General features: G+C 45.8%; 1 protein-coding gene across 1 annotated transcript in view; it reads right to left on the bottom strand.

The window, feature by feature from the left end:
• Positions 1-26,141, bottom strand: part of ANO2 (anoctamin 2) — a 335,951-nt gene that overhangs the window by 32,747 nt on the left and 277,063 nt on the right. The window contains exons 17-20 of the mRNA XM_045071882.1: positions 15,745-15,856; positions 13,464-13,521; positions 13,206-13,306; positions 3,314-3,459 (exon numbers count right to left, since the gene is read on the bottom strand). Of these exons, the coding sequence (XP_044927817.1) occupies positions 3,314-3,459; positions 13,206-13,306; positions 13,464-13,521; positions 15,745-15,856 (417 nt within the window). The remainder of the gene's footprint in view (positions 1-3,313; positions 3,460-13,205; positions 13,307-13,463; positions 13,522-15,744; positions 15,857-26,141) is intronic.

Below are 26,141 nucleotides of genomic sequence, written 5' to 3'. Positions count from 1 at the left end.
CTGAACGACCTTGTGAGTCCTTTTCCTTGGAATGACCTCCCTTACTCTTATCACTAATATGTAGACAAAAAGAATCTAAAGGGACCTTGGGGATCAAGTCCAACCTTCTATCTACACTGGAAATCTCTATAAAACATCCTTGACCCACCATCAACCAAGCCCCACTTTGAAGATGATCCTTCATTTGCCACTTAAAGTTGGTAAACACTTACTTCTGTTAAGAAACCTTCCTTCGTTAATTAATAAAGCATTCATTTACTCATCTTTGTTTATTGGACACAGTGAGTATTTATCATGTGCCAGTAAATGTGCTGGGTCATGGAAGACATGGAAATGAATAAGCCATGATTGCTACACACTGCTCTTTATAATCTGAGAGATTGGGTCTGCAGAGAAACAGATATGTGAGCAATATTACCATAATTCAGAAGGATACACCATCAGTGTGTTTATCAAACATAATGCTGGGACAAAAAAGCAAATAATTAATGATCCTCTTAGGAGGAATGGGGCCTGGTCTAGGAGGACTTCACAGAGGAAGCACGGTAAAAGGCCAAGTCTTAAAGGATGAGTCTGGAATATTCAGATCAACAAGGTGGAATGAGGTGACCACAGGCTGAGAATCCCAAGCCTACTGTACACTGTTAATCCCTTCATATCACATTACGTCAGGATACTAAATAATCTGTATTCACTGGAAGAGTATTTAGTACATTGCCTGTGGCTCAGTGAATTGGTCTAATCCTTTTAGAAAGCATTTTAGTAAAATAAAACAAGAACTATCCAATGGTCATACCTTCGATCTAGCAATCATATCTGTAAAAATCTACCTTGGGGAATCATTAAGTAAATATGGGAAAGATTATATGCATTAAGACAGTATATATTAGATCATTAAAATATGGGAAGAATCAGAAAATGAGCCTCCAATGGGCTTCATTGGAGAATCAGCAAATCAACTATGGTACATTTATTAGAAGGATCATTTATCATGCAGCTCTTAGTTTTGAATATTATACGACAACTTGGAAATACTCATCTAATACTAACTGGAAAAGGAGCAAGAAATGTGTGCATATGATTACAACTTTGTATTAAAATCATACACATAACAAAAAGGGTCTAAGAAGAGACGGCACCAAAATGGTAATAAAAAATGGGCTGAAATGAAGTAAGTTTGGGAGACCTGCTCCCTTTTTTTCTCTATTTTCAAACTTTCTATTACATGGTTTATTTGTTCCCTGATAGCCTGTAAAGAGTTGTGTGTGTGTGTGTGTGTGTGTGTGTGTGTGTGTAGGCATGTACGTTTCATTTAATTTATAGAATGAATTTCTCTACAAAATCGGGGTATAAACATCTTCCCAAAGCCACTAAATCTAGTTCTCGGGTTTTTTTCCTCTTCTCATTACTTTGTAGAGTGCCCAAGTCTGAACCCATAGTGGGTGTCTGTTCAGTGCCACAGTGGCTGGCAGACTGACCATATATCCCTACACTCTGCTTTCCTGACACCTCAAGACCACTAAGAGAAACAGCAGTACTCGACACAGCTTTTAAATGTGCTACACACTTTTCTTGCACTTTGCAGATACTAATTCATTGAATACAATAATCCCATGAGGTAGATATTATTATTATTTATTATTTTACTTATTTATTTATAGCTAAAGCAAATTGAGACACATAAAAATTAGCCACTTACCCAAAGCTGTCCAAATAGCTGGTCACAGAGTCAGGATTTGAACACAGTGCTCAAGTATCTCTGCTCTTAAGGACCCATAAAAGAGGAAGCCTGGAAATAGCCAGTTATCTGGACAGACAGGCAGACAGGCAGACAGGCCAGAAAAACCTGCATGGACCACTGGGGGGGGGGTGGGAGTGGGGGTTAGAGAGTAGGCATTGGGAGACAGAGCCCAGGGATTTTTAAGGTAAGCCCCTTCCCCAATGGAAGCCTCAATAGCTGGCAGCAACTTCTGCCTGATAGGATGGAGACGCAGAGGAGTGGCATCTGGAGTCTGAACAATCACCTCTATGTAAACACCTGGTTCAGGGCCAGACAGGGGTCCACGGTCAGTAGCACTCAGATGAAGGTATTACACGTTTACCTGAACTGGGTCCTAGCCTGTTGTTCCTGAAGCAGATATAATAATTGTTCCTACTCTGGTGAGTTTATTTAAGATTACAAAGTACTGATTTTTCCCGGAATTCTATAACCCCAGGACGAGAACAGACCTTTTATAGCCATCTACTCTGGACCCTGTCCATTCCTCTACCCTTCACATTCACACATTCTTATGAACAGAAGAGGGGGAAATGTCCATCAGAAGTAACAAGCAGGGGACCTGGTGCACAGAGAGGCATTGGGGGGCCCTATTACAAGTCATGAACCAGAGGAAGCAGGAGCCATTACGAGAACACAATGATACGTCCAAAGATAGAATACCGAGTAATTCTTCTGATGGATCTGACTGATGTTTCTTCACACATTCTAGACTGAGTAAATGCTGAGATGATGTGACTGACCTCTTGGTCCTATGTTTTTAATTCATTAGTTCCAAATCTTGTGAAGACGCTTCTCAAATATCCACCCCAGTAAAAGTTCAGGACTAGTCCCAAGCAACCAAGAGCTTGAAGGCTGCCAATCTAAGTTAGTATACTTATGATGGAGAACTCACGGCTTTTAACCCACATGTGAAATGACTGTGTTCCATGAGCCTGTACTACATGTGCTCCTGCTTTCCAGCCTTTGTCAAGAACAGCAAGAGGCTCTATAACTAAAAATCTACCTCTCATCCCCTACACAAAACATCCCAACTTCTGAAGAGAAAACCTGGCACTTTGCCCCACCTGAGTAGAATGGGGGGGCTCTCCTATATTTTCCATGTCAAAGATGTCTGTATCCTTGGCCTGAGTGTCCCAGGATTAGTTTACTCTTCCTTAATGGAACCTCCAGTTTTAAATTTAAGTTTCGTTATTTCCCTTTCACTATTTCACATTTATCAATGACAGAAACCATGAGAAGGGGCCTGAGAGACCAAACTTCTCACTTCATAGATGAGAAAGCAGCCAAGGAGAAGAGTGTATCACCCTAGTGTCAAGGTAGTAATAGAGCTGTTCCTTGTTCTCATTCCAGGGTTCCTTCTGACCTACCCTCATCACTCCCATGTGGCACTGAAAGTGACACTGTGTAGCCATGAAGCCCAAGAAGATGCAGAAACTGACCCCATCATTTCCCTAACCCCTTTCCCTGCAGACCTCCATGCAGAACCCCCATGTCAACCTCCCCTAAGTGGGAGGAAAAATTATAGGATCTTACTCATCTCCATGTACTCTGGAGTTAGTCCAGTGTACGGCTCCAAGCTGTAGTCTAGGTCCCACTGTTCTGGATGCTTTGAGTGGGCAGAGTCAGTTTCTCCCGGTTCTGTCTCATCTTTCAGCTTCCGAAATAATTTCTTTAGTTTCCTGGGAAAGAAATGGACCAGTCATCAAAAGCCTCTGGCAGACAAAGTTAGCTCTAGAGACTGAAGGAGAAAACAACAACAACAACAACAACAAAATAAGGCTTTTTGACACTAAAGTCATCTCTGCTCCAAGGACAGAAAGAGAGGGACATTAAAAAGAGTACTTTTCTCTCTAAGACAACATGAGGTTTTTTAACAGGATGATGAAAGGTTCCCCCCACAAAGGGTCCAGTTTCTTTAAACCCAAAGAAACTGAACTCTTCCTACTGTTTAAGAAGCAACAAGACAGTTGGCCCTTCTTGCCAAATGCTGAGACCACACTATTGTCCAATAGGTGATCTATCCACCCTCTTCGAGAGGAAAAGAGGATGTCTAGAGAGCATGAGAAAGATGCTCTCCTCCCAGCTCAAACATTTTTGGTCCTAATAACATAAACAGCAACATATCTCCATCTAAGCTAACTTAAATGTCTACCACTCTTACGGGTTGAATTGAATTCCCCCAAGTTTCACATATTGAAGGAAGATGGTTATCTGCAATCCAGGTAGGCGGCCCTCATTAGAAACCAAACTCTGCCAGTCCTTGGTCTTGGACTTTCCAGCCTCCCAAACTGTGAGAATCAGTACCTGTCAGGGTTTTTTGTTTGTTGTTTAAACAACAGGAATGAGTTTACTCACATCTCTGGAGGCAAACAAAAATCTCTGTTGCTTATGCCACACAGTCTATGATATTTTGTGATGGCAGCTCGAGTAGACTAGTCAATAAGTGAAATGATGTTTATAATACGATCCTTAGCATAATATCTGGACACAGTAAGCATTCAATAGATAATAAATTTTAATACCAAATGCTAAAATATGGGGCAGCTGGGTGGCTCAGTTGATTAAGCATCTGCCTTTGGTTCAGGTCATGATTCTGGAGTCCCAGGATCAAGACCCATATCGGGCTCCCCGCTCAGTGAGAGCCTGTTTCTCCCTCTGACCTTCCTCCCACTCATTCTCTCTCTCTCAAAAAAATAAATAAAATCTTAAAAAATTAAATGCTAAAATATGCCTGAGGATATAGTCCTCATGGTATATAGTCTTTTCATACTTTTTGTTGCCACACCATCACAGAGAATGAAATTAGGTAAAGGAACAAAGTACCAGTTCTTCTGATCAATCTAGAAGAAAGTTTCTAGGAAATAGTTGGGAGGAGAATTAATAGCAGAACAGTCAGAATCACAGACTTGAAGAGTTAAAGGGATTTTGAAGTCCATGCTCCATCCAATGCAGGAATTCCCCCAACACTGCCCACATGGGATCATCTAACCTCTATGCAGCTATTTCCAGAAAAGCATTCGCAATATCATTTAGGTATGGCTTCCATTTTAAATATGCTCCTGACAGTTAGTGGAAATCTAATAGTTCAAAATAATGTTTTGATCAGTGTCCTATGTAATAATATCACTTGCTATCAAGAAAATGGGGTATAGTGATGTAGTGTAGTGGGGGGAAAGTCTGATCTTTGATGGCAGAAAATAATTACTTAAGACCTAATTTCATAGCTCACCAGGTGTATTTTCTGGGTCAGGCTATTAAAACTCCAGAAACTTTGGGGTACCTGGGTGGCTCAGTTGTTGAGCATCTGCCTTTGGCTCAGGTCATGATCCCAGGGTCCTAGGATCAATCCCAGCATCGGGCTCCCTGTTCAGCAGAGAGCCTGCTTCTCCCTCTATCACTCCTCCTGTTTGTGTTCCCTCTCTCACTGTCTCTCAGTCTGCCAAATAAATAAATAAAATCTTTAAAAAAAACAAAACTTAATTTTATCTATGAGAAAATAAATATTAACTAGTCCTTAAGGTCAGTTAAAGGAGATAATCTATGTAACATGCTTAACTTAGGACTTATCCTTGTTCTTATCATCACTACCACCACCACCACCATCATCATCATCACATTACCATCACAGAAGGATTTAAAGAATAAGCTGAGATCCATAGAAGCAGCAGTAAAATGCAATATTTCATGGTAAAAAGCAAACAGTAATTCTGTAATAATAATAAATTAAGAAAAACCTAGGAGGAGCCTAAAGTTTCTGAAGCCAAACAGTGTGGACTGGCTGAGACCCTTCCTGCAGGTCAAGACAGAAGACGTGAAGAAAAAAAATAAAGGAGAGAGAGAAGAAAAGAAATAAAGCGAAAGGAGAGAGAGGGAAGGATGGATGAAAGGGAGGTCCAGAATTAAAACTCAAATTGAGACTTTTGCTCCAGATACCAGTAATCAGAAAACTTGGCCAAATCTTTAGTAAAGAACAATCAGTAGTTTTAATTAAATATGGAAAATTGAGCACATACTTATATCCTTTTCACTTCTGAAATGCTACTAAAATGACAGTGAATGAATTTTAAAATGTCTAAAACCACAAGGTTAAAGAAAAGAGTCAACAGGGTATGAGAGATTTTAATAAATATCTTGGAAGAGAGACAGTAGATAAAGGGGTTAGTAAAGCCATGATGGCTGAGTAGGGACCAAGTCTCTACAGGGAAAGACAGCAGAGAAAAGCAAGCCAACTCATGCTGCAATCTCAGAAGGGCTCAGGAGTTTCAGGCACCAGGTATCGTCAAAGGCAGGCAATAGTGATTGGTCAGTGCACTCGTTAAGGAAGAGCAGACCCTAGTGTCTCTTTCTACCCATATTTCCCAGGTGACTACTATTTTCCCAATACTAGCAGGAGTAAAAAGTTTATTCAGAGGAAAAAATGAGCTGGGGAAATTTAGATCTGCAATAAATCCAAAAAAATGGTAGAAAGTTAAAAAATTAATAAACTCACAGAAAAAATTAGAAAAGACAAATAAATGGACAAGAAAGAAAAGATAAAATTAATCAGTCTAGCAACTCCAATATTTAATCATAAAGAGAAGACAGAGAAAATTGTAAGGAAAGTACAAGGCAATACAAGAAAATATCCCAGAGCTGAAAGATATGCATTGTCTGATTGGAAGGATCTACTCAGGATAATGATAAGAAAAAGGACTTCCACCAAAGCCTGTCATCATGAGCTTTCACCACTCTAGGAATAAAAGCTTCCCTATCCAGAGAGACAGATTCTCTAAAATTTATTTGGAAACAAAAAATAGAACTCTCAACATCAGCCCTTGACACTAGAAAATACTAGAAAAAATTATTAATATTGAGAAGGCAAATTATTTTTAGCAAGGGATTTTATACCCAGCCAAATTATACATCAAGTGCAAAGGCAGAATAAAGAGATGTAAACCATGCAGGGTTTTAAAAAAGATATCCTTCTAGGCATCCACCCTCATTAAGTTCTGGGAGGCTGAATTTCACCAATCAAGGATATAAAACAAGAGAGGAAACAGTGGAATCCAGCAAACAAGAAATCCATTAGAAAAAGGAAGTGTTGGATCTAACTGGATTGGTAGCTACACAGAAGGTTTAGTGAACAAACAGTTTTGGTTTGAACAGGAGAATGAAGATTCCCAGAGGATGGTCTGCAGGCAAAAACATAACATCTGATGTGTTTAATGAGGTGATCTAGCAGGGGAAAGTGGACACTTAAATAAGTGCTGCCAGTAATGTGTAATGAGTATTATGAAGATAGAAATTCAGGTAATTATGAAAGCAGAAAATTAACTTGATCTAAATCAGGGAAAGTTTGAGGAGATATGTAAACCAACTAAAGGATGAAAGATGATGGAACTATGGGAAAGAGGGAGAAGGTGTGTTCTAGGCAGAGAGGATTATCTGTGCAATATTTGTTCAATGGCTCAAGGCAAATATGAAAATGGCTCAGAGAAGGGACTGAAAGGAGTTCAAAATGCTCAGAGCAGGTAGTAGGAGAGAAAAAGTAAGGAAACAGAAGAGTGAAAAGGTAGTGCAGGTTCACAGTATGGAAGGCCTTGTCAGCCATCTTAGGCAGAGGCTGACATGAGAGATTATGGTCACAGAGTCCACAGTGACCTCAGTGGACATGAGGACAGATAGAGACGACTCAAGAAGCAGAGTTAAGAAGCTGGTAAGGGAAGCAGAAGGAGGAATAAGGACCATTCTAGGGTCTTCAGGATGGGTGTGGATGGTGATACAGTTTGCTATGACAGGAACACTAGAGAAGAGGCCATTTTGATGAAGGGGAGGAGGAATGGTTGAGGAAGAGGATCCCACATGATAACTAAGTAGAGATATCTAGTAAGCATTTTATACATGGGTCTAGAGCCCTTAAAACAGGTCTGGATAGAAGCCAACAATAATATGAATCATCCTGGAGAGAGGAACCAACACCCCAGCAATGAGCCCCACCTATGGAGGGAGCACAGGGAAGGAATACTAACAGTCAAGGGATGGAGAGAGGGAGTAGAGCCTTCCAAGGGCAAGAAAGCAGCCGTTGTAGGAAAACAGAAGGTCAACTGTGAGCCTAAGTGGCAAAGAAGGGAAGGGCATAAGGGGAGTTTCAGGAAAGACTGTCAAGGAAGATGAGGGGAAAAAAAAATATCCTTAAATAATTCTTGTGCACCATTTCTTCCCAAAAGTTCCCCTCCTGCTGATCTCAGTGAGCATTAAAAAAATTAATAAAGAAAGTCCCTCGAGAACAGGATTTAACAGGAATCCCGCAAATTGTATAACAGATGGGCCGTTTGGAAAACTTCATATTATGATTCCGACCGTATGATGCACTCGCTCGTTAAAATAACTCCTTTGATGTTACCCCCCTTGTCCTTTTCATCCGCTCTGCTGTTTTTCCGTCCCTTTTTAATGACAGGTCTGAGAAACTGTCCGGAAGGCTCAGAGTCTTTCCTTTGCTTGTGCCCCGTGGGCTTACCCCAAGACCATGGTGATTGTCTATCACACCTTAAGGCCTTCCTGCCACAGGAATCTGGGCCCCAGGCAGCCCTCCTCAGACTCAGGCTCCACACGCCTCAAGCCTTATCAGAGAAGGCAGAACCATGCCCTAAATGGGCCAAAGAAGAGGAACACAGCAACCTCAGCTATGTATTCTTTTCTTCGACACCTGACAAGGTTCAAATTTGTTCCTTAAACTTCTGATTCATGGCCAGATTCCACTGTCTTCAGGAACACAGACCTCCTTCGCCTGTGATGGCTTTAAAGAGAGACTGTTTTATGTCTTGAAATGTAGTATTTATCACATTTAGGGGGGGAAAAAAAGCAGAAAGTTTATAAAATCTTGCTGTCCATGTCCAAGGTACATTATAGCTATTTTGGAATGTGATCTGGTGTTTTTAGAAAGAATAGGGATGGGGGACAGTTTGCTGGTGGGAGTATTCATGGATTTGCTCTGTCTGCCTCAGACTTCACCCAGGAGAGAATCTGACATTTGAAAAAGATAGCATTTTCTCTCTTATCAAAAAAAAAAAAAAAAAAAAAAGCTTCTTAATAATAAAAGGCCCATTTCCAATTTTGCTTCAAGGAAGACTGGAGCGAAGTCGGAGATAAAATTATAGTGAGAAGTTAGGACATGGGTGGCTTGTGTCAGGGGCCCCATGCAATCAGGATGCAAAGTCTATCTTGCACAAACACATGTGGGAAAGGCGGGACACAGAGGGGCAGTGGCAGGGGAGGGAATGGGAACCCCCATCAGGGGACTCCAGTAATAAATAGCACAAGATCCCATTCTGCCACACTGCCCGCCATGTCGGAAGTCATGCCAGAGGGAGCTGCCGGTGAGAGTTGTTCTGGGGCCTGTGATGTTTAAAACCATCCGACGCCTCTCTGGAAAGCATCTGTCGCAACTCCGTCAGGCCCCAGGAGCCTGGGGTTGCTGAGTGGGGAGAGTCCAAGGCCAGATCACGCAATCCAGTTTTATTTATTATCGTGTCCTCAATTAGTCACAGAGCTGCCCTTAAAGGGCCTACTGCTCCCAGCTTTACTGCATCCCTTTGAAGCACTGTGTTTCTTTCATCCCCAGGGCCTCGGAATAGGGCCTGGATGAGGTGGGACTGCAGCTGCCTGGGGGAAGGTGCCTGGACAAGCAGGGCTACTGCACAGCTCTGCGGATTTCGGGGCAGATCCAGCACCTTCGAGATTCAAGGGGTGGCAAAGGAGAGTCTGGGCGAGCTGGCAAGGCTTATCTGGGCCCCCCAGGGGAGCTGTATGGTATCCACAGACATGCCTGCCTCTGCCCCAGCCTTGTGGAAACCAGTGGGATCAGCAGGTGATGCTGTTGCTAGAGAGGTGATGCTGTTCCCGAGCAACATGCCCTTTGCACCTGCAGTTCACTGGGACACCTCTGGAGGTCGCTACACTTGGCCTTCATCTCACGAGAACATCAGGCAGAGTTCTTTCCTTCTCCGCGGTTGTTCAGGCCCTCAGACTGTGGTCAAGGAGAAAACCCAGGTCTGTGGCTGGCATGTCTTTAACAACACCCAAGGGCCCACACAGTTTTCCTTTATCAGAGAGAGAATACAGATCTCAGGCCGAGTCATCGGTTCTTTAATTAATAGGGTTTACTTCAATCGCGTTTCTTTCTACCGTGCTTTGCAATTCCTGGTAGCTGGTGGCATTCATTTTCCATTTTCAGAAATGTTATGGATTTTAAAAGTGAGTTGATCTAGAGGAAATGAATATGCAGATAACTGTTTAGGTAGGTATGGAGAAAAAAAAAACTTTAAAAGTTAGTTCACAAATCACTGAAGTTGGGAAATAATGTTCTACAAGAAACCTACTGGACTGTAAGATTCTCAAGGGCATCAAAATTGTGGTTATAGTAATTTTTGCAAGATACGCCCACACACAGAATCTAGTGAGAATGTTTCACCCTCGAGGAGACAAATAAATTATTGCTATTGACTGGCTACTGATAAAAGCCAATTAGATAGTCTTTAATATTTCGAAATTTTCTTTGGGAGGAATCTTAGAAAATCACTTTCAGAAGTAGTTGATAAACATCTTCTAACTGTATAATCTTATATTTTTTCATCCCAAGTATTCTTTCTTTTTTTTAAAGATTTTATTTATTTATTTGTCAGAGAGAGAGAGAGGAAAGAGAGAGAGAACATAAGCAGGCAGAGTGGCAGCAGAGGCGGAGAGAAGCAGGCTCCCCACCGAGCAAGGAGCCTGATTTGGGACTCAATCCCAGGACCCTGGGATCATGACCTGAGCCGAAGGCAGTGGCTTAACCGACTGAGCCACCCATGTGTCTCCATCCCAAGTATCATTAACTAGTATAATCACCTAACTTCTCAGACTTGCTTCTGTTTTTAAAAATCAATCAGCCTCTAAGACTGGTATTTATCTCCTTTAAGGAAAGAACCTGAAGGCACAGGAGTCAAAAGCCGTTAGGTCCTGAACAGAAGAGAAAGACCGTGCTCCTGACTTGGTCTTTTCAATCTCATTCTTGGACTTGAAACACTCACAAAGCATCACTTAAAAACATAAAGGTAATGATGTTCAGGACCCCCAGGCTGCCTGGAACCCCGAAGAATGGTTCCTCCTTTCTTGGACTCCGTATTTTCTATTTTCTAGGCAGCTGGGCATTCATCCAACCTTTATTTTTACATAAGCCATGGTGTATGAAAATCTTTTTAGGATAACTTTAACAAGGTCACAGAGTGAGTATATTAAAAAGCTTCAATTTAAATCTAGATCTGTTGGACAATCTCCGTCCTACTGAGATGAGCTACCTCCTCTGCAAAATTCAAGACCACTGAGTCTGTTTTGGAATTTATACCTCTCCTTCCTTACTGCCATGTCTCTCTTAACTGCAAAAGACTCCTTTTTATTCTCTTGCTTATGTCATGTTTCTCAATGGTGTCCCACATAAGGGTATTGCCAGATGCTTGAACTCTGGATTGGGTGGGGTCCAATTTCTTGAGAGTGGGCTCCGAGTAGGGAGTGGAAAATCCAATAATCACCATCATAATGATTTCATGTGGCCAAACTCAGAAAACAACCTGCAGAATTACAAAGAGCTCTGGAGATAAAAGACACTGGGCCTGGTAGAAGAATTTTTGCTCTAAATCCTCAGGGATTAATTACATATTTATTTTTATGATTAACTACATATCTTAAGTAGTTTATATATATATACATATATATATATGAAATTAACTACAGAATTATGTTGTATGTGTCCTCTAGCAGACAAGAAACTGAAATGAGGAATGATCTTTTGAAACAGAAGTGACCTCTTTTTGGAAGCAGTGGTGTCCAGTGTCACTGAATAGAGAAGAAGTTTACTGAATGTCAGAGCTGAAATGAGAACACCTTAGAGAGGAGGACAGCAAGACTTAGAGAAGTGGCTTACCCACAGCTTTATGTGTCACCGTGCAATTGCCATCAATTAATGTGTGGCATATTAAACACACATCAAGCATAAACAAGAAAATTGAGCCTTCAAGGCAAACAGCCGTGTGTTAATTTCATCTGTTATGGAGCCGATGGAGTTGATGGGTGACGGGACATGCCAATACACTGTCCAAACATATGCCTGAGCTCTTGCCTCTCCTATCCTCTATAAATGGCCTCTGGGTCCAGAGTGAATGGACTAAGCAGTAGAGCAGATGTCCAGGGATAAGTAAGTCTCATGTCTGCAAGCTGTATACAATTCCGTCCAGAGCAGAGTACGACGCACTGGAAGGACAGGTGTCTTCCCCAGATGTCTGGAGGAGAACAGAGACTTTCCTTTGTAGCAGGAATGGAGGGGCTGCTCTTGGAGCTTCAAAGGAGCCAGATGTAGCTTGGTACATCTTTTCTCGGTCTGTATATTTTCTGGATGTTTATCCATAACAAATGTGGTCTCTCTCTGAGATGGTAAGCTCTTAGAGAACGGTGACCATGTGTTTCACTAGCTTCGCTTGACTATCTCCGAATGGCTTTCGATCAGAAAGCTAGGAACTGGGTACACTTTCAGAGGGTGGAGTTTCTCAAAAGTGATCACGTCCTGACTGGTGACTAGAGGCTGGCTTAAGCAGGGAGGTGAGAGACACCCAGACACGGACGTTCTTACCCATCCTCCTCCAAGAAAAGCACACACCCAAGGGGCTTCCAAGACTGTCTCAGGGTGAGGGCAGAAAAACACCTAAAATGGTACATGAACACCAAAAAGAAAAACACCTAAAATGGTACGTGAATACCAAAAAGCAATAGAAAAAGCAAGATTGGGGGGGAGGCTTGTATTTTTCTTTGACCTGAAGGTAGATTTTCATTATTGAGTTTTTGTTTCTTTTAGACCCAGTGCCTGTGAGTCCACGTTTCTTCTCGTGACTATCTCCACACAATACCTAACTGAAAGAGGTCCTTCTGTGAAATCTGTATCAAACAACGTGGGATGGGAGAGAAGATCCATGTGAAGATCCAGTCTGGGCTTTACCGGTCTGCATCCTTCCCCTCCTAAAATCACATATCCCACAGCTCCTTAGGGAAATTGCTCTAAATTATTATACAATTTTTCCAAATTTTTGTGTTCACTTATATCCACTATGATGAGATTTTTGTTGTTGTTGTTATAGTGAGCATTAAATGTATTTCACACTTCGAGGTCCAAGCTACCTGACTCCTAGCTCTGCCACTTAGCCATTATGTTACTGCAACAAGTGCTCATGAATCTTTCTAAGCCTCAAACCTCCCAAATCAGATCAGAAAACAAGTCTTGTGGGAAGGGCCATGCCTCATGGGGAAAACTATCTACCAGGAGTAGACAACAAGGCTCTCTGAAAGGAGGAGGCCGGGAACATTGTGCTGGAAGTCCGGCCCTGTGGGGAGAGAGGAGGAGGAAGAGGGGTTCATTACATACGGGACTCCGATCTCAAAGATGTTGTTCTGGATCAGCTGCTTCCCCAACATGATGATGCTGAGCTGAATGCAGAGCTCCATGAGGCAGCCCCCCGGAGCACACTGCCCAGAAAAGAAGATCACAGAAGACTGGTTAGACCAAATGGAGCTCAGAGAAGAAAGGGCAAGAAGTGAGGCATGCTGCTGAGGGAGACAGGCAAGATTGGGGCCCGGGGCAGGGCAGGGGGCACCGACCCACCACCAGTCAGGCTGTACTTGCCTCTTCCATGCGGTAACCATCGAACACGTAGACGTAGCTTCCAGGTCTGCCCACGAACCTGAAGTCCAGAAGTGTGGGAGAGTTAGGGAAGGAGAAGGCAGGGCCGCTGGAAGGCCTGCCTTCTGAGTGGATGAGGCAGTGGCCAATACCCTCGTGGAAAGAACTGGCCAGGGTGGGCACTAAATCACCCAGGCGTGGGCGTGTACACTGTGTTATCAGCTAGCTGTCACCTGCACCGTTGAGGGTTCACCTCTCAACTGAGTTCCAGGGGACAAGGGCTGAGGCGGGGGCTGGCAAGGGACTGGGAAGGTCCCATGTATGGGTATCTGTGACAGTTTCTGAGCCTCAAGACCAGGAGGTTTGGATTATCCCTAAGTGTACTATCTGTTCACCTTCATCCCTCAACTAATGTCAAGAACTGAGTTCTGTTCACAGCTCCTCAGTGAGAGCTTCTGATCTCCCAGGAAATGGAGGGGGAGACAGGCCAAAGTCACAAGCAGTGATTCCTGGGATCAGAAAAGAATAATTCAAACTTCCTACTGAGTATATTTAAAGGCACGGAAACAGCCAGCCTCCTTCCTCCTCCAAGTAGGGTCTACCTTATTGGAGGACAAGAAGACGGAGAAGGTGGGGGGGGGGAGGTTGAGAGGAAAAAGCCAATCACAGAACAGCCAGGTGATGAGAAGACGCCTTCTTGAACTGTTACCCCTCATCTACCTGTGGAAATCCTACCCATCTGTTTAAGGCTCAGCTCAAATCTTTCCTTCTCTGTGAAGTCTGTCTGTTCACAATTAAGTATTTCCCCAACACTTTCTTGATACTTCTCTGATGGCAACTCATTGCCCGGGCTGTTTACAATACCATCTCTTTCAAAAGACCACAGATTTATCTAAAGGGTCAGGACCATATTTTTTGGCCTAGAATATCTATGTATGAAACTTGCTATTGATATTAAATCTAGAGAGAAAACACTAGTGGAGTATATATCCATTAATACGAACAGTCTCTCTGCTACTCTAATTTCATAAGGGTCAAGGGCAGAGATTCCCCAGAAGGGATTGTGGTTTTGTCACAAACCTATCTGTAAGAAACTATCAAATATGCACAATAGTAGCTCTTGTTATGGATGCCTGCTTCATGAGATGTTGGTCTTAGGGAAGCTTTCCTGACAAAGTTAATGCCTACTGGGAAATCTCCTTATAGGCAGCCAACTGACCTGACCATGAGAAATAGTTATCAGAAGTGATTTTACATCTAGACATTTTGCATAATAAAGAATCTGACTAGATTCTTTGTTGCTGGTTCTTAGAGAATCACCTAAATCTTTAGAATTTCCCCAGAGGATTCTCTTTGTTATTCACGGTGGGCTCTTGGGACTATACCTAAATTTATGCTAATGAGATTACTCAGGAATGGAGGAGGACACAAAAACCAACTGTGTGAGTGCAGGGTGGGGGGGGAGGGTGGGTAGTGTTGGGGTGAGGTGAGGTGGGAGGGGTGGGGGTTGGCCCTGAGCCCCTGAGCCCAGTTACATGGTGAATGATTCAACCAATCAGACCTACGTACTGCAACCTTATAAATTTTGGACACAGAGGCTTGAATGAGCTTCCTGGGTGGTGGGACACATCAATGTGCCAGGAAACTAGTGCATCTGCAGGACCTGGAAGCTTCTGTTTAGGACCCTCCTAAACCTCACCCTATGTGCCTCTCCCATTTGCTGGTTTGGATTTGTACCCTCTTTCTATAATAAAACCGTTATTTTAAGTATAGGACATTCCTGAGTTCTGTGAGTCAATCTAGAGAATGAGCAAACCTGGGGCGTTAGTGGTCGTAGCCAGTTGGTCTGAATCATGAGTGGCACAGGTACCCCAGAGCCTGCAGCTCATGTCTGGAGTGAGGGCAGTCTCGTGAGACCCATCCCCTTATGTACAAATCCTTCACAATGCCCTTAACCTGTGATATCTGTGCTAACTCAAGGTAGCTAGTGTCCAAAAGGCATTGCAAGACCTAAGAACCACTCGCCAGACCTGAAATTCCCTCCTATCTCGTGCTCGAAGTTGGGAGTCCCAGATTATTCTGAGATTTCCTTTGGAGCCCAGGGTCAAATCCTGTAGTGTCCCTGGTTATCACAATCTGAAGATTCTATCCAAAATGATGTAACGCTAATGCCACTACTTCACGAACAATGTGGTGGGGCTGGAAGAAGGTGTACATTGGCAGTGTGCACAAGCTAACTCTAGCTGAGGATCCAGTCTTCCATGTGTGAAACCAGTGTACTTACCTCCCCTTGAAAAAGGCCACATAGAAGATGGGCGAGTAGGCATTGACAAACTTCAGCAAGAAAGCTTTGAGTATCAGTCGTTCTTCAAAAGTCTGTTCTGTTTTTGGAACCTCTGAAAGAGAAGAGCAAAGCTTGTAAGACTGAGAGACAGATTTTTTTTTTTGTAAAGATTTTTTTATTCATTTGACAGACAGAGATCACAAGCAGGCAGAGGCAGGCAGAGGCAGGGGGAAGGAGGCTCCCTGCTGAGCAGAGAGCCTGAGGCAGGGCTTGATCCCAAGACTCCAGGATCAGGACCCAAGCCAAAAGCAGAGGCTTAACCCACTGAGCCACCCAGATGCCCCAAGAGACAGATTTTTCACCTCTTCAGAGTTTTAATCCTGACTACATGAGCTGTTGTCTTTCAGCTCTCCTTCCTTCAGAGTAGAAATCAAGAGATCGGTTTCTGGCACATTAGAACTGAATTCATCTGGGAGGTCCCAAATGGGTTGCCAGGTACTATGAAGCTACAGAAGGCAAATGGTGTGCATAATCATCACCTTTCTCCCTCCACTTCCCTCCTCTTATGCCATCTGAGCTGGTAGAACTTCTTCCAACCACGCTCACCTCATCAGGGGGGACTCTGCTTTTAACTATCTGATTACCACTCTTGTAAGATTCTAGTTGAACGAAAGTCCCTGGTGAAAATGCCTTGTTAAACAAGGAACTACAGTCAATAGGCAGCAAAGACGTGTCTTGGGTACCACGAAACAGTTCCTCCTTCTTGTCTCTTCATTTCTGACAGGTCTACCTCTGGGTAGACCAGGGCAACTTGCATTCATGTGTTCAAATGGTGATGGACCATCAGATAAGTGAAACAAACACAAGCCTAATGTCTCCAAATCGGGGGACACAGCCCTAGCGAGTCCTATGAGGTTCAGGCAAGGAGTCGGCCCATAATCCCCCAAGAAGCCTAAGAAACCTTGGGCAGAAACCTCCCTGATGCCTTCAGAAGACTCGAGACCCGGGGATGCTGTGGTGGACAACGGGGCCGAGTGTTTGCTGGGGATTCATGGATTGTGACAAACGTCTTGGCAAAGATAAGAAGTGACAGGGCTACACTTCAGGGGCAGAAAGCAAGCGCAACCCTTGCATCGTGTACTTGAAAGTGTGCCGAGGGAGGGCAAGGCCAAAGCACCATGACCATTCCAGCTGGGATGCTCTGTGCCCCGATGAGGTTGGCGCACAGACTTGTCAATGTCTGCCCACCTGACTCACATGTAGCTTTAGTAGACATCTTTGGAAAAGTGGATGCAAAACTTGGTTTCTTCTCCTGATATTCCCTTCCTGGACCCATACCCTTATGTACAAATCCTTCACAACCTATCGCAATCAGATCAAATGTTGCCTGTAATCTCTTCCCCGAAGCCTTCCCCGATGACTTCAGAGGGTGGTAATCTCTTTTTCTTCTACCGTATTTTATATTTCTCAGTATTAATGACCTACCTCCATGCCTTCCAAAAATCACAACAGGACCTTTCATTGATCTTCTCTCTTAGTTGGGGTTACCTGCTATGTCAAGAAGTAAGTAGTTTGGGAATAAGTAATCTATTTGGGAAGTGCTCCCAGGAAGCCTGGTAAGGGAGTGCGGCAGTTGCAGAGAAGGGAGGGAGGGCAGCACAGATGTGCTCTGAACAACTGAATGCCACAGGTGACAGGGGCTCAGTTCCCCTGGGGTCCTTGGAAGAGACTGTGAAACACCCCTCATAATTATTACCCTGAGGAACAAGCAAATGCAGTCCCTCACTGGGTGATGGGTACCACTGGACTTGACTCCCTGGCAATTCTGCCTCATCCTGTGCAGCGGTTGAGCTCACAACCGGAGATCACCTGTAGGTAGAGAGCTGTGGGGATCCCCAGGGAGGCCAAAGGGACATGTGTGCTGTACCTACTTATACAAGGGGGGTAGCACATCTCACTACAAAGAGAGACAGCCAAGGTCCAGAGAAGTGCTCTAGATCACACGGGGAGTAAGTTCAGGTTACATAAGAGTTAAGGTCTGAACCTAGATCCCCCTGTCTCCAAATTTCACACCACCACACTGTGAAATCAGGACCTTGGACTGCTGTTTCCATCACACCTCTTCTTCCACCTCCCTACCCTCCAACCCTGGCCCACAGGATAGGGACCTAAGAAATATTTCTGAGTGTTCAGGTCACATTCATTGAGCCCCAGCTGGGGGCTGCCAGGATGAATGATGACTCCAGCCTTTCTATAAGGAGCTTCCTTTACCTAGGTCTCTGGGGGAGCCTTTTGCAAACTGCCAGGTCTTTTCAAGACTTAATATGCGAGTGGCAAGGAATCTTCTCCCCTTTCATCAAGGGGATCTTAGGGAGAAGAATGCAGGATTTCCATGACCTGTTTTCCCACAAAGCACAGAGAGCCCCTCATTCATTTGCAATCTTGGAACACAGTCCTGAGGATGAGAGGTGATGCCCAGAAGCATCAGCAGTGGTCCACGTGCGAGCAGAGATCTACTGAGGAGACTGTCGCAGGCGGATGTCAGCCCCTAGGAACCCACAGCCCCGGAAGAGGCCTTGAGAACCCCAGAAAGCTTAAGACACCATAGTGCTACTATCACAATTCTGATCCTGGCCCAGATTTCTCCCTAAGGCCTGGGGAAATGAGAGCTACTCATCCTCTAGTCATGTCCTAGCCCCCGTGAACCCTAAGAAACATGGCATCACCCTAGGCAGCCAGCAACACTGAAAACTGATTCATTCTCCGGGAGCCTTATCATCCTGAAGCCTACTTAAGTTTGGCTATGCTCTCGAGCAGGCCTAGAGGCCCTGGCAGGCCAATCTGAACCTACAGAGCACCCAGTCATGCTATTCTGGGCTCAGCTGTATGTTGATAGCAGTGACTACTTGGCTGTTTTGTTCCAGAGATGGCCATAGGGACAGATTTACGCATCAGACACACCTGACTTCAAATGCAGAGTGTAGTTAGAGGAATGAACTTATAGAGGAAGGGTACCGACATCTCCCTCACAAGTTGTTAAAGACAGCATAGGATGTTGACAGAGCCCTTAGCCTAGGACCAGGCAAGTACTGGACTTCAATAAACAATAGCTCCTGTTGTCCTAAATAGCATCCTCCAATGCCGTCATCTCCTCCAAGCCGGCAGCCCTGCTTTCTGCAGCACAGTTGAGCCATCTGTGGCCAGGGATTTGTGTATGACTCTAGACCCTAAGGTTCTGGGCATCATTATCATGTTGACTAATGAGTACTCTCTACCAACCAGTGGGGAGGACAGCTAATAGGTGACCCTGTTGGCATGTAGCTGGAAAGGTCTAATCAAAATAGCCCCTCCCCCCACCTCCCCAGAACTCTCAGCCCATGCTTCCTGAAGTCCCCCAGACAACTTTGGAAATAAACATTGTCTGCTAGGGAATCTGGAGACATTGCCATAATTTTATAGGAGATGAAGCTGGAAAAGTCTACCGTGCTATCCCTCAGCTGGCAGACGGCTTTGTGGTTTTCTCCTTCCTGCCACGCCTGGAGGGCCACGGGCACAGCCCCATGAGCTAGAAGGGAGGCCAATCCCACACAGCCTTGCCCAACAAGCATTTGGAAGATGGTCTGTACTCACTGCTCACAGTGAACACTGTGACTTCTTCAGTTTAAGGACATTAGCAAAGCCCCACAGATATGTCGCCTGTAAGGGCTTTTCCTTCCCCGCTAAGATGTCTGCCTGACAAGGAAGCCGGTGGGTCCCTATTGGATTCATGCTTCTCAAATCTTCGCTGGGCTCAAGATCCTTCTTTAGTGTGATTCCTATTTTCCTTGACAAAAGGAAGTAAAACTGAGGCCCAAGAAATGCCTGCCATCCATTTCTAAGGTCACTTTCCATGTTAAGATCTCGTGATTCTGAACCCCCACGTGGCTGTTAACCTTGGTTTTCCCTAGCCCCACGCCACGCCAGCCCCACCACACATGGTGTGGATGGCTTTTCCAGAATGAGCAGTCAGGTCCTGTGCAGCAGATGGGCCCGACTAAGCATATTTATTGAATGAACGAATTAGTGACATGAAAAAGATATGATTTAGAATAATGAAAAAATATTTATCATTTAATAAAAATTCCCCGTCTCATTCCAAGGGAGGACCATTGCCTGTGGGTATGAAGTTACAAGAAAGCAACAGCCAAAAGAATGAAATCTCCCTCATTTCAATTTCAATTTCATTTAATTAATTTAAATTTCCCCACCTTACCCAGAAGATAAGAAATGGGGGTGTTGGAGTTGGAGGCAGGACCCAGAAGGGCTCTAGCCCCTGACATGGGAGGGGCAGAGAGGGGGCAGGAGGTGAGGCAGAGCTGCTGCCAAAGAAGAAAATGTAAGTGATGGGGGAGGGACAGAGGCACCCAGCAGAAATGTTCCTCCACTTCCCTGTTGAAGAAAGGAGGAAGGAGGAAGGAAGGAGAAGGGAAGGAGGAGGAGGGAGGGGGGAGGGAAGGAAAGAAGAAGGAAGGAATGGGGAGAAGGAAGGAAGCGAGGGGGAAGGAAAAGGTTTTCAGCGCGATTTTGAGCCTTTGCCCAGTGTACCAGAGGCAGCCAATCCAACAGTAACAACCCCTTCTTGTCTCTCATTTTAAAATATTTGGGGGATAAGAAAATTAAAACTTATCTCATCCAAAAATGAGTAATAAGGTCTAAGGAGCTGAAAATTTAGAAAACGTGTCTTGTAAATGTGGCAAGGAGGGGATTAAGAATGAGGTACAGAGAGGCACGTGTCTTTGATTTTCTTTATAATCTCCTTGGAACTCTCTGTGCTCAGATCTCCCAATCCCTGCAGGAATGTCCTCCAAGTTCTTGGGAAAGAGAATCCGATCCTTTTGGGATACTTCACTCCAACTGGAAATGAGTGGTTCCCTTCCTCCAAGCTGATAAATCATGGGCCTGGTGATTATTTATTAGTTTTAGTTCTAAAAACAGCCTTTGCCTGTGTTCTTAGGGCCATGGGCCACCATAAATAATGGGCACTTCCAATAAACAATCCAAATCCCCTTGATAGGCCACTAAATCAGCTGGATGCCCCCACCTCAGAGAAGCTCTGCAGCCACTTTCTGGGCTTTGCTGAGCCGTCCAGGGAACACCCCCCAGGGACGTAGATAATCAGGCGTGGGGCGTGTCAAAGCCCGAGGCTCCAGTCAGAGTGCTGGATCTCTCTCAGTGGCCAACACAAGGAGCCTCATCTGTCTGTGACAAAGGCTACTTGACTCAAGAGATAGAACAAGTTCTCCCAGAGTCCATTTGTGATGGGGATGATGTCTTTAGGCCAAGAAGAACAATCTGCAGTTCAGGCCACTGGCAGGATCCCCTCGTAAAGACACAGACCTCTAGAGGGGCTGGAAGCCGAGCCCATGAGAAAACAGCCCAGAGCCTTGTGCTTCATGAAATTCCGAACACAGTGCCTTTAGACTGCGATGGCTATAGGGGTGCAGGAGGGGCATCAATGTGGAGACCATGGGAGCAGGTAGAAGGCAACCCCTCTCCTTTCTTATTTGCTCCCCAAATCCTGTGTACCCCATAAAGTCACCCTGCCTTGATTAGAGGTCTTCTGAGGGTTTCACCTCCTCCTGACCTGCTGAGGCAGATTGCCAGCAGAGGGCAGATGCTGTCCCAGGACCAGAAGAGCAATCACATTGAATTCCTGGGCCGAGCCATTACCCAAGCCCCCTTTTCTCTCAAGTGTTAAACCCCTGGAGCATTGTGTCATGAAAAAATATGAGTACGAATGACCCAGCTGTAAACTGCCTTGGAAAATAATTAGTATGAAAGCCCAAGTTAGTCCCAGGGGGCCAGCTCAGAAGTCCGCGTCCCCAGAGCTCCATCCTAATCATATGAAAACGGCATGGCCCGTGAGAGAATGCCAGCAGCAGGGTCTGAATTTTCGAGAAGCAGCTCAGCGTCCCCGGAGTCCCGGACGCCTAGCCAGCAAAGATACAGCGATGGCGACAAAACGAAATGAGACGCCCAAGTGTATATTTCAACTAGTACCAGTCCTGGCTTTCCCTCTATTTGTGTGTGTTTATGGGAGTGCGAGTAGGCGTGTCTCAGCCTCCTGCGTGATGCTGTTGCCTTGTTTGCACCATCGCCAAAGGCAGGAAGTCACCATAGGGAAAGCCAGCCAGCTGGGTAATTAAGCAGCCGGTACATTGCCGAAGGGATCGAAGAGCCCCAGGACTGGAGATTAAGTGTGGATGCTCCTGTAGCCTACAAGAGCGTCTTAGTGCAGGGGATCCCCCTGTTAGAGTCAGGAAGATGACTCTAGTTCCCAGAGGGATGGGAGACCTACTGTGCTGTCTAGCAGCTTCGCCCAAGGTGACAGCACGCCAGGGCACCTCATTTTAAGAAAGAAGGAGACTAAGTATGCAGGGAGCTCCTGGGGAAGAGGATCAAGGGAACAGAGAGATTGATGGGCCCCATCATGGGCCACTGTGTGCCAGGCGCTGTCCAGGCCCTTAACACAGATTCCCCATCTGACTGCCACAGCTGCACCATGCGGACTGTCTCCCCGTGGCAAAGAGAGGCTCCCGTGACACCAGGGGGTCATCTCACAAGCACACTGGTCTGGAAACCAATCCCAGTGAGTGGGAAGGGAGTCATGCCCCCGTAGCTCGTCTACTCACGTCTTCCCAGGGAAGGCAGCTCAGAAGGAACGTTTTATCTTTTTCATCCCTTTTCCACTCAAGAAATATTTCTCAAGGGGCTATTATGTGCCAGGCATGGGGCACTGGGAACACAGCGGTCACCAAACCAATACATTCCCCACCCTGTGGAGCTGATGGTCTAGGAGAGGGTGCAGACACACGTACCATTCTGGAGAGCAATGAGGATAAAAGGCAGGGAGACAAGGAGAGGAAGAGGGGGCAGGAAGACTGTTTCAACCAGAGTGGTCAAGAAAGGCCTCTGGGGAGCTGACCTCTCAGCTGAGGCCCCAGGGATCCTGTGAAACCAGCACAGAAGGGCTGGGGAGGAGCCAGGGTAGCAGCCTTGGGGAAGGGCTGTGGATGCGCGAGGTCTACGGATGCACAGGAAACAGAAAGGCCTGAGGGACTGGAGCAGTCAGAGTGAGGAGAAAGCATTTAGTAGGCAGTAGAGCAGGAGGGGAAGGCAGGGGCAGCTCAATGGGCCTCCACAGGCCACTGAAAGGACTTTAGATCTCACTAGAAGCACAATGGGAAGTCAGCTTGGGGTTCTGCAGAGGAAAGGGACAGAGCTAGATTAGATTTTAAAAGGATCACAGAAAATGAGCTCTCTCTGTGTGTGTGTGTGTGTGTGTGTGTGTGTGTGTAGGGTGGGACAGTTGTAGAAGCAGAGAGACTGAAGAGGAGTGTACGGCGGTCCAAGCAAGAGACGACCAGTATTACGATGGAACCTGTGAACAGTAGTCAGATCTGGGGTATGTTTGAAGGTGCAATGGGCTGTACTTAACAGACTGGAATCTGGGTATGGAAAAAAAAAGAGAGCAAGAGAGAGGTTCAGGGTGACACACAGGTTTGGCTATAAGCATTTGAATGGTTGATAGTTCCCATTCCTGAGATGGCAAATACATGGGTGAGAAGTAACAGGTTTGAAGGAAAACTTAAGAGCTCAAAGTTGGACACATGGAGTCCTTGGAACTCCATGCTTTTGTACCCCGGGGTCACGTCCCCAGCAGGGAGAAGCACTACACCAACTGCGAATCATCCTTCAAAGCATCCAGCCACCTTCCAGCTTTGACAAACCAGAGCCTCGAGCAAGTCATGGCCACAGGTGGACAGTGCACTGGGAGATATCCCAAGGGCTTCCTGCTTCTGGTCTTCTGTGTCCTGTGACACAAGTCACAAGGCTGTAACAGAACAGATGAAGACCTTGGGACTGAAAAGTCCCAGCATTCCCAGACAAGTGATTTCCTTTGCTGAGCCTCACTGTCCTAACTCCTAAGATGAGACCTTCCTTAAACATCTCTTGTAAAGACTGAGAGAAATCAAGTATTGGGAGCACCAAGCAGAGAGTAAGGGTGCAAACATCTGCTTTGATTAGTGTAGCAAAGCACTGCAGCAGGCATTTAATCTGGACACTTGTCTCCTCTTTCGTGAAAGAGGTGCTGGAATGTTACTAAGAATCTCTGACAGGGGCCTTTTAGAAGGTCGGGGTGGCCATCACTTGGGTTGGTGAGAGCCCCTGGAGTCGCTGAGGGTAACGTCTCCTTGAGGGAGATGAAAAGGGGTAGCATCAGGCTTACTGTGTTGTGCAAGTTTAAGAGGACAAGCTGTATGCTCTTTGAGTGGATTTCCAGGGGGAGAAGGGAGTCCTTGGTCCGAGTCTATGGGTTGGAGGGCATCCTGGAGATGGGGAGTGGAGGTGTATACAAGTCCCTGGAAGCAGGGACCGTGACAGCTATAGCCCCTCCACAGTGCTTACTGTGGAGGGGAGGGTCTCCTCCCTGGGGAGCAATGGGCTGCCCAGGACCAACAGAATGGAGGGACCCTCTCAGCGAAGGCCCAACCTCTTCTGTCAGATGGGACAGGGCTGGCATCCAAGAGCCATGGTGCGAGGCTGGGAGACCCAAAAGAGCAGAAGGCTGGACATACTGCAGGTACATCCCTATTTAAACAAGGGTGTTGGCCCAACTGCCTCTATTAGTCAAGATCCCCGCAGGAAACAGAATTCACCTCAGATGTTCAAAGGACATGCGTCTCATGAAGCTTCTACTTACAGTGGTGAAGGGGTGAGAAGAAGAAATGGTGTCCCTGGAGGCCAACAAGGACCATGAGGGAGAACTCATCCCATAGAAGCCATGGTTAGGAAAGGAGGTACTTCTCCCAGAGATGAGGGAGAAGCAGGGAAGAACTAGCCCCAACTCCCTCTCCAGCCTGCTAATCTTCCTCCTGCTCTTCCATGGCTTCCTGTCAACTGATCCCAATGGGAAACCAGAGCTGGGGAGCTCCTGTGATACCATCTGCTGCTAGGCTTGGGGCCACCGGACCTGGTGAAGAAGAGGGGAGAAGGTGTCTGGAGGGAAAACACAGCAAACAATGCCCACTATACTCTTTTCTCTTCTCGTGGCTTAAGTCTTGAGTCGGGGTACTTGGAAACCTCGAAGGAGAGGAATATGTTGGACTTCCTGCTAGTAGGAGAGAGGAGTGCTTCCGTGATTCATTGGAAACATGAAAGAGACATGTTCATAGTTAGAGCTCAAGTTTGGGAAGGGATTCTTGCCAGTTGTATTAAACTATTATAAGTAGCATGTTACTAATAATAGTTTCCTATAATTGGAATGAATTGTGCCACGAACTTGGGCTATAACCATGATCAGCTCCCTTTTATTATTAGCAGCGGCCTCCCATGTCCTCGTCCCGTCCAGACAACGTTCACAAGACCTCACGCCCACAGCAGCGAGGGGGCCCCCAGACAGCAGCAGGATCCCCTGGAGCCACACCCTTCCCCTGGCCTCACAGGCGGCCAGGCAGGAGGCTCTTCCTCCCTCATTGCCTGAGGCCACCCAGGGAGTCTGTAGCTGGTGGCAGAGCATGGACCCTGCAGACCTGACTCTCGGGCCAGATTTCAAATTACCAGCACTACGGTCTCCACACGCCCCCAAACCCCACCCCGGGAAGGCACACATCCCTGCCCACACACATCCACATGCATCCCCACGTATCCCTCCTGGGGAAAGTACGCTCCAGCTCCCGAGCAGGCTCAGGCCCCAGTGACACCACCTCCTCTTGTCCCCACGCTCAGACCCAACAAAGCAGCGCTTCCCCCTGACTCTGAAAACACACATTGTCCACATCTGATGGAAAATTAGACCCACCCACGAATGTTCAAGATGTTCTTTAAAAGAATTTTCGACGTCTGACAGCCTCTGGCGCTGAGCTTCCTCTCCCTTTTCCCCTTCCCTCTCTCCTTCTCCTTGACAGTAATAGACTGACTTTCCCCTGGGGAGAGCTTAGAACTGGATACAAAATTTTACACTGAGACATTTCAATTCTTTGGAAAAAAATTTTTTTTTAATTTAATAATGCGTGAGGGACCCCAAAGTCTGTGAACCTACACAGGTGTCCTCATGCATGCAGGCCTAGGAGGCAGGGGACAGGGCATGCAGGGCTTGTTCCCTCTGAGTCCCCCTGCTCTCCAGAGACCCCTACCACCTGGCACCCATGTGGGTGGGGGCATTGCCCTGTAAACCCAGAGCCTCTTGCAGCGTTTTCTTTTCCTTTCTCAACACCTCTGAACTTTCCTGAGGACAAGGACAGCTACGTATTACCAGACCGTAGAGTGTCATGGTCCCTGCACTGAGGCCCAGCTCACCCCCATTACCCCAAGACCTTGGGCCTGTTCTTCATCTCTCTGTGAATCAGTCTTCTGAC

This window comes from Mustela putorius, unplaced genomic scaffold, assembly GCF_011764305.1.
Source record: "Mustela putorius furo isolate JIRA1106 unplaced genomic scaffold, ASM1176430v1.1 tig00003988_pilon_pilon_pilon, whole genome shotgun sequence".
Classification (NCBI taxonomy): domain Eukaryota; kingdom Metazoa; phylum Chordata; class Mammalia; order Carnivora; family Mustelidae; genus Mustela; species Mustela putorius.
The sequence above is the reverse complement of the archived record's forward strand: the minus strand, read 5'-3'. Positions and strand labels throughout refer to the sequence as shown.